This window comes from Hyperolius riggenbachi, chromosome 10, assembly GCF_040937935.1.
Source record: "Hyperolius riggenbachi isolate aHypRig1 chromosome 10, aHypRig1.pri, whole genome shotgun sequence".
In the NCBI taxonomy this organism is placed as follows: domain Eukaryota; kingdom Metazoa; phylum Chordata; class Amphibia; order Anura; family Hyperoliidae; genus Hyperolius; species Hyperolius riggenbachi.
This window is the reverse complement of record NC_090655.1, coordinates 242,747,459-242,756,380: the sequence shown is the minus strand read 5'-3', so window position 1 is coordinate 242,756,380 and position 8,922 is coordinate 242,747,459. Positions and strand designations below refer to the sequence as shown.

General features: G+C 42.8%; 1 protein-coding gene across 1 annotated transcript; it reads right to left on the bottom strand.

Moving 5' to 3' along the window:
* Positions 1-226: 226 nt before the first annotated feature.
* Positions 227-8,485, bottom strand: LOC137537018 (zinc finger protein 776-like). Its single transcript, XM_068259175.1, has 5 exons — positions 8,399-8,485; positions 8,225-8,303; positions 7,470-7,567; positions 5,717-6,152; positions 227-1,528 (listed from the first exon to the last, which is right to left on the bottom strand). The coding sequence occupies exons 1-5, from the start codon at positions 8,483-8,485 to the stop codon at positions 522-524; spliced, it is 1,707 nt and encodes a 568-aa protein (XP_068115276.1). The 3' UTR covers positions 227-521.
* Between the last annotated feature and the right edge of the window lie 437 nt (positions 8,486-8,922).

Genomic DNA, 8,922 nt, shown 5'->3' with positions numbered 1-8,922 from the left:
TGGAGCGCTAATCGATTCACATGCGTAATTTCATCACTACAAAGTGCCGGTGTGCATCCTGCAAGACGCATGCTGTTCCAGTGGAAACCGTCCCTTAGACCTCATTGATAAGGAATTACAGCCATAAAACACTTTCCTTGCTGAGAACAACTTCAATGCAGGGGATAGATAAAAATTGTCAATAGTATATGTATATATATATATATATATATATATATATATATATATATATTTAAACAATAAATCATTCATAGGTCTTAGCTGCTGGGACACTGAAAGACTGTATCATATGAGACAATCCAACATTAAACATTCTTTTCTTAGCTGATACACAGAAGATAAAACTGAAGGATTTGGAAAAAGTAAATAGATACAATTGTTTATCTTAACAGTTTATGTTCACCTCGGGTTTCCTTTAAGAGGATAGAGTGTTATCTCAATTTGTAACTTGCAATTTTTGTAAAAGTAAAAATGTTGGCATTCGATGACAGCTATTTTTGTACCGAGGAAGACAAAGAAGTCTATGTTGTGTGAATACTTTGGTGCTTGCGAAGGTTCCTTTTTTGCATGAAGTATTTCCCACACACTGAACATGAAAAAGGGTGCTCACCAGTGTGAGTTCTCTGGTGTGAGAGAAGAGCCGATTTCCGATTGAAATCTTTCCCACACTCCGAACACGAAAATGGACGGTCACGTGTGTGAATTTTCTGGTGTCGGAGAAGGTTTGCTTTATCGATGAAGCCTCTGCCACACTCTGGGCATATAAAAGGACGTTCACCTGTGTGATTTTTTTGGTGTCTAATAAGGAGTCCTCTCTGACTGAAACCTTTTCCACACTCTGAGCACAAAAAAGGGCGCTCACCAGTGTGAATTCTCTGGTGGGCATAAAATCTTACTTTATGAATAAAACTTTTCCCACACTCTGAACAGGAGAATGGGCGCTCTCCCGTGTGGATTTTCAGGTGAGCATTTAAATTTCCTTTGTGGTTAAAGCATTTCCCACACACTGAGCAGGAAAAGGGTTGCTCGCCTGTGTGACTTCTCTGGTGTCTAAGAAGATCTACATTCTGGCTGAACCGTTTCCCACACTCGGAACATGCAAAAGTCCGATCATGAGTTCTCTGGTGTGCATTAAGGTTGCGTTTATGAACAAATGTTTTCTCACACTCTGAACAAGAAAAAGTCCGTCCGCCCAAGTGCCCTCTCTCATGGGCGTTTAGGTTTCGTTTATGCGTAAATGTCTTCCCACACTCTGCACATGAAAATGGCCGCTCCTCTGCAAGAGCAAGTCCTGATCCACTTTTAACAGACTGAGAACATGGAAATCTTTTATCACCTCCCTGTGCAGCAGTACAAGAGTTTCCATGACATTCCCCAGTATTAGATGGATTGATTGATATCTCTTCACTTTGAACTCCCTGATATACAAATAATATAATGGGGATTCCACCTGGAGAACATTGTGCTATGTGATTATCTCCTGCAGGTATTAAAGGTCCATCTGAAGGCATCCCGGTATTGTGTCCATCTGTTGGGAAAACAATATTGACAAGGAAAGCACATCAATTTTTAATGTTTCACACTTGACGGGGCAATGGATAAAACAATCTATGAGAATCAGATTGTATAAACTACAAAGCACAAGCCACCCACCTATGATACAACTGTTTTGGTGGCACTATAATGTTATACTAAGGACTGGAGATAAACCTTTCCTATGGTGTACAGTATATCCTAATTTGTTGGCGCTATGATGTTGTACTGAGGAATGGAGATGGGCCTCTCATATGGTGTACAGCATCTCCTCCTCATGTGTTGGTGCTATGATGTTATACTGAGGAATGGAGATGGACCTTTCATATGGTGTACAGTATCTCCCCCTCATTTGTTGGTGCTATGATGTTATACTGAGGAATGGAGGTGGACCTTTCATATGGTGTACAGTATCTCCTCTTCATTTGTAGGTACTATGATGTTATACTGAGGAATGGAGATGGGCCTTTCGTATGGTGTACAGTATCTCCTCCTCATTTGTAGGTACTATGATGTTATACTGAGGAATGGAGATGGGCCTTTCGTATGGTGTACAGTATCTCCTCCTCATGTGTTGGTACTATGATGTTATACCGAGGAATGGAGGTGGACCTTTCGTATGGTGTACAGTATCTCCTCCTCATGTGTTGGTACTATGATGTTATACTGAGGAATGGAGATGGGCCTTTCATATTGTGTACAGTACCTCCTCCTCATTTGTTGGTGCTGTGATGTTATACTGAGGAATGGAGATGGGCCTTTCATATGGTGTACAATATCTCCTCCTCATTTGTTGGTACTATGATGCAGGGCTGTGGAGTCGGAGTCGTGGAGTCGGAGTCGTGCAATTTTGGGTGCCTGGAGTCGGAGTCGGGAAAAAATGCACCGACTCCGACTCCTAATGAATTTGTAACTGTAATTAAAATAGAAAATATGATAAAATGTTCTATTTCTCAGATAATAGTCATTAAAAATAATGTATATATACAGTATATATACAGTAATAGCTGTGCTTAGTCTACAAAAATGAAATAAACCAATCAAAATTAGTTACTTGTGCTGCTTCAATAAAGCAGTCCCCGTATTTTTAAAGTCAGATATACATATCTGATTGTGACTGTATATATGATGTGTACACAGGAATCTCTTATATATACTAAATAACATCTATACTGTAAGTATAAAGCCTGATGTGTAGCTGTGTCACTAACAGAGATGGTCAACGAGATGGAAATAATTCTGCATTGATGCTGATTTATGCAAATGTATGCACTCCCTTTGCTGATGAAATCAAATAATTTGATATGTTATTAAAATTTGGTTTGGTGACTACAAATTAAAGGGAAACTGAGACGGATGAAAAGTAAAGTTTTATACATACCTGGGGCTTCCTCCAGCCCCCTTCAGGCTAATCAGTCCCTCACTGTCTTCCACCACCCGGATCTTCTGCTATGAGTCCTGGTAATTCAGCCAGTCAGCGCTGTCCGGCCGCATGCCGTTCCCACAGCCAGGAACATTCTGCACCTGCGCAATAGTGCTGCACAGGTGTAGTATGCTCCTGGCGGCGGAGTGTGTGAATGCGCACTACGCCTGACTGGCTCAAGTACCTGGACTCATAGCAGAAGATCAAGGTGGTGGAGGAGGACAACGAGGGACTGATTATCCTGAAGGCAGCTGGAGGAAGCCCCAGGTATGTATAAAACTTTAATTTCATCTGTCTCAGGTTTACTTTGTTACACAGTAGTACTATACTCTACATATGCACTCCCCACAGAGCTGCAGGGAATCCACTGAGAATGCTGTGCACATTGAACACAGAGGTGTTGTCTGTTTACAATCTCCTCATTCCCCTGCAGAGTACCTGCACATCATTCTTACATGTACCCACACTTACATTGCCTAGGGCCTGATAGATGTTCTTTGTTCCGGTTTGTACCTTTTACAAGTACTCTTACCAAGGACTAGTTTTAGTCTAAAGGGAATAAATATAGTAGTCTACATATCCTTCTCACTTCAGTTGTTTTGTAAAATTCCTAAGCGTTGGCAGTTAAGAGACGAATTTCACGTTACATACTTTTAATCAACAAAATTGTAATATGCAAATTAGAGGAGTCTGAGTCGTGGAGTCGGAGTCGGTGGAATCCTAAACTGAGTCGGAGTCGGAGTCGGTGGATTTTTGGACCGACTCCACAGCCCTGCTATGATGTTATACTGAGGAATGGAGATAAGCATGTCATATGGTATAAAGTATCTCCTCCTCCTCATCTGTTGGTGCTATGATGTTATACTGAGGAATGGAGATGGGCCTTTCATTTGGTGTACAGTATCTCCTCCTCATGTGTTGGTGCTATGATGTTATACTGAGGAATGGAGATGGACCTTTCATATGGTGTACAGTATCTCCTCCTCATTTGTTGGTACTATGATGTTATACTGAGGAATGGAGATGGGCCTTTCATATGGTGTACAGTATCTCCTCCTCATTTGTTGGTGCTATGATGTTATACTGAGGAATGGAGATGAGCCTTTCATATGGTGTACAGTATCCCCTCCTCATTTGTTGGCGCTATGATGTTATACTGAGGAATGGAGATGGGCCTTTCATATGGTGTACAGTATCTCCTCATTTGTTGGTACTATGATGTTATACTGAGGAATGGAGATGGGCATTTCATATGGTGTACAGTATCTCCTCCTCATTTGTTGCTACTATGATGTTATACTGAGGAATGGAGATGGGCCTTTTCATATGGTGTACAGTATCTCCTCCACATTTGTTGGTACTATGATGTTATACTGAGGAATGGAGATGGTCCTTTCATATGGTGTACAGTATCTCTTCCTCATGTGTTGTAACACCATGTTATACTGGGGAATGGAGATTAACCCTTCATATGGCGTACAGCAGGTATGTCAAACCAATCCTACGAGGGCCGAGATCCTCACACATTTTTGATGCAGCTCAAATGAATTGATGGGTCTAAATCAGGAAAGGTGTGGTCCATCAGGTAGAACACATTCCTTTCTTTCTCAGTCCATCCTAAACACTGGCATGGATCTGGCCCTCCAGGCCTGGCGTTTGACACATGTAGCGTACAGTGTACAGATGGACCTTTCCTGTACAATGTGTACAATATCTCCTCCTCATTTGTGGTATCTATGATATTCCTGACAATTTTCCCCACAAAAGCGAAAGCACTTCAAAAAAGTACACAGAATCTACCTCACCACTAGATCTTGCATCATGCACTCCATGGTTATGCTTCCAAATCCTACCAGTTCTAGATGCTGTAGAGACCATGGAGACCTTTTCTATGTGTTATAGAGGTTCTGAAAACTTTACAGCTTCTAGAATAGTACTACAGATATGTTGAAAAAAAAATGTAATGTACAAATTGATAGAAATTAGATTTCATGTAACTTAGGGCATGTAGAATAGTTAAACTAGAACGGGTGTGGCAATAGTGCTTTTTCAAGCTAAAAAAAATGATACTCCAGCACTAGAAGGACACAGTACCACCTTCTGCTAGTAAATGGATAACACAAATGAAAGCCTATTTCCAAATGTTTGAGTTGGAATTTGCAGTCTGGAATCTGAAGTAAATATTTTTTTATGTTTTTATGTAAAGTGGGGAACCAGGTCAGAAGTTGAGTATATAGATTTGAAATACCCATTATTGTGGTGCCACCATGGCCAAGATCTAGAGCAAAGGTCAGGGGCAATAAAAGAACCCTCACCCCCTGAAAAATGTCTCTTTTGTATGAAGTACAATTCCACCTCTTAGGATGATGATACGGAAAACACAATGGGCTTGATTCACAAAGCAGTGCTAACTGTTAGCACTCTTGTGAAAAGCCCATTATCACGCCTAAACTCAGTTTAAAAGAACTCCGTGTGCAAAATCCCGCGCGCACAGCGAGTGCGCCATTAAGGTCGCACCCCATGCTGTGCGCGTGCAAGACTTTGCGGGCGGGACTTTGCACACGGGGTTATTTTAGAACCCAGTTAGCACCCAGTTATCACGCCTAAAGTCTTTTAGACGTGCTAACTGGGTTAGCACCGCTTTGTGAATCAAGCCCAATGACTGTTCAACACTCCTCCATCATGTTGTGTTAAATCTATCACTCTTCACTTCCATCAATAAAAATGTAACAGCAGCAAATACCTTTTACACTTGCTTACCTGTTCTGATATCTAGAGAAGATTCCTCCACTTTAATTGTCCTTATTTCATCCTCCTCCATAATCTGCTGATCACTCCTCACATTCGTCTCTTCTTCTTCCTTTTTAATTGTCCTCATCCTTTGACCCCCCTCCTTAGACTGCTGATCACTCCTCACATACATTTCTTCTTCCTCTTTAATTATCTTCATCATTTCACCCTCTTCCACAGACTGATGATCACTCCTCACATACGTCTCTTCTTCTTCTCCTTTAATTGTCCTCATTGTTTCAGGCTCCTCCATAGACTGCTGATCACTCCTCACATAGGTATCCTCTTCTTCCTCTTTGATTATCTTCATAATTTCACCCTCTTCTGTAGATTGCTGATCACCCTTCGTATACATCTCTTCTTCTTCCTTCTTAACCTCTTCTTTCATGGCAATCTGTTCTTCCCACTAAAACAAAGATGATAGCAAAGAAAATGTTAGCATTCAGTGGTGTAATTGGGGAGGAGATACCTTCCTCACTTTCAGTACAGAAGCTCAACATTCCATTGCTCTTTATGAAAGCTGCTGTTCCTCCCACCCCCATGAAGGATAATGTGGCAGTGGAGATTGTATACTACCTACTCCAGCTTAGTCTTTCTCTTCAGTACAGCCGCCCATAGTGATATTTTTGCATTTTGTGTGACATTACAAGACATCTGGGCAGACCTGGGAGCAGGACGAAGGACAGTGACAGTGGTTAGGTCACATGAAGAGAACTGCTCGCATCAGGGACTGGAGCAGGTAGTATAATTGCCTCACAGCAGTGCTACTCTGCATAAGGTGGAGGGAGGGGGGGGGGGGGTGGCTGCTCACTTGTTTTGCGGGGTGGCATTTATATGTGGGTAATGGTAGTAGCACTGATCCTGGAAAGGGGAATAGGGGGAGCTGTCCATATTTGATGGAGAAAGGGGGGCTTATAGTAGCTGTATTTGTAATAAGGCCCGATGGGTCACCGCAGGAGAGCAGGGGGAGCAGTGCATCAAAATTTCACAGGAGGGGGGGGGGGGGGGGGGGGTTACAAGAATTGTGATAATGTAAATGTTAAAGTGTAGCTGAAGGCATTTTTAGGAAATATAAATTACTCACCTCAGTAGAGGGAGGCTTCCCCCATTCTCCTTGAGCTCGCATTCCATTGCTGTGTCCCTCTGAACCTATTTGACAAGGGTTTGTAAATCGGTTTGCACGGCCACGCTCCTGTCCCATATGAGCACAATCACACTGCACAGGAGAAGGACGGCCTCTGCAGAAGCACCGAGACACTTGTGCAAGGCCTTTTCTTTTGTTGGCTCTGTGCTCCTGCACTGTGCAGCTGTGCTCTTTATGGACAGGAGTGCAGCCACGAAAGGAGAAGAGCAGTGGCGTAGGGATCACCATAGTAGCCATAGCGGCTGCTATGGGGCTCACAGCCAAAAGGGTTACCTAATACTGGGGGGTTGCCTAATTCTGGGCGGCGACGTCTGGCTACCCAAAATTGTGTCTTGAGGAGGGGAGGGACACAAAGCTTCCTTATAATTTTTTTTAGGGGGGCAACCAAAATTTTGCTATGGGGCCCCATGGTTTCTAGCTACACTTCTGAAGAGGGTCCCAGCGGCCAATGGGCTGCAGGAGGATTGGTGAAGCTTCTGGAGGATCCAGAGGTTTTACCCTTCTGTGGTAAGTATATAACTTTTTAGTTTGGCAAAGTGGCAAGCTTTAATAACTACACAGTAGAATCTGATATCATACCTGATAATGGTGGGGGATGGTGGGATCTTCCTGTGGACAATCCTGGGGATAAGGAGGACTTGTACATCTCTCTGGTGGGTTACTATTGTTGGATCCATCTGTAGGAAACACACTGACTGAATATGTTGCCTCTATGTGATTATCAGATGATGGGCAGCACGGTGGCGTAGCAGTTAGCGCTCTCGCCTTGCAGCGCTGGGTCCCTGGTTTTAACCCCAGCCAGGTTATGTTCTCCCCATGTCTGTGTGGGTTTCCTCCGGGCACTCCAGTTTCCTCCCATATCCCCAAAACACACAGATAAGTTAATTGGCTTCCCCTAAATTGGCCCTAGACTACGATACATACATAGACATATGACTATGGTAGGGACTAAATTGTGAGCCCCTATGAGGGACAGTTAAGTGACAAGACAATATATTCTGTACAGCGCTGCGTAAGAGGTTGGCGCTATATAAATACTAAATAATAATGATAGGAGATCAACGCTAGACTAGTTTAGGGGTCCCAGCAGGAAACCTCATAGGGAGCAGTTCTCCAATCACAGCACCCTCTAAAGCACATAGTGTTGTGATTGGCTGAATAGTGTGGCTGTACGTTTTTTTTAAAAAACCTATTCGAAACCTAGAAGTTCGAGAGAGTGCTGCTCACTCAATCCTGTCAGCAGAATTTCCCTATGAGGTTTCCTGCTGGGTCCCCTGAAGTAGACTAGTGCCGTGAGATCTAGGTGGGCCCTCCGTACTGCTCTCTCCTCTTACCCGGTGATGTGAGGGGCGGCTGATTCTCCATCATGATGTCCCAGTAGAGGTCCTTGTGTCCTTCTATATACTGCCACTCCTGCATGGAGAAATAGATGGTGACATTCTGACATCTTATAGAAGATTAGGAATTCACATAGAAACGTTAAAATATATATTTATGCACATTATCACCTCCTCTTCTGACAGTTCCAGCAATGTCTCCTCTCTACTTCCTCCCACCTCCCCTCTAACTTCCTGTCTATGCGTTCCATTTGGCATAGCTGAGATTTCCACCCTGTGGAGACTGGAGGAACTGCAGGCATCATTACAATACTAAAAATCAAAAGTTATTATTATTATTATTATTTTTTATTTATATAGCGCCAACATATTCCGCAGCGCTTTACAAAGCACAATAAGACGACAAGGGGAACATAGATACAACTAACAAATATACAGCAGAGTTCCAAGCAGCACAAATATTGTTACAAAGACAGTAAACATTAGGAGGATGACCCTGCCCTTGCGAGCTTACAATCTAATGGGTAGTGGGGGACACACTAGGTAAGGGGGTGGAGGATGGATGAGGCAGTGATTCTTTGCCTCTGATTACATTGTGACAAATAAGTAAATAAAGGGCTATAGAATGTTATAAGCTTGTCTGAAAAGGTGTGTTTTAAGAGTGCGTTTGAAGATGTCCAGGTTTGGAGCATGAC

Coding starts and splice junctions, on each gene's coding strand:
- LOC137537018 (XM_068259175.1), bottom strand. CDS start 8,485: ATGCCAAATGGAACGCATAGACAGGAAGTTAGAGGGGAGGTGGGAGGA. Junction 7,568..8,224: donor GCCGCCCCTCACATCACCGG/GTAAGAGGAGAG, acceptor TGTTTCCTACAG/ATGGATCCAACAATAGTAAC. Junction 1,529..5,716: donor TTCTCTAGATATCAGAACAG/GTAAGCAAGTGT, acceptor TTTTCCCAACAG/ATGGACACAATACCGGGATG.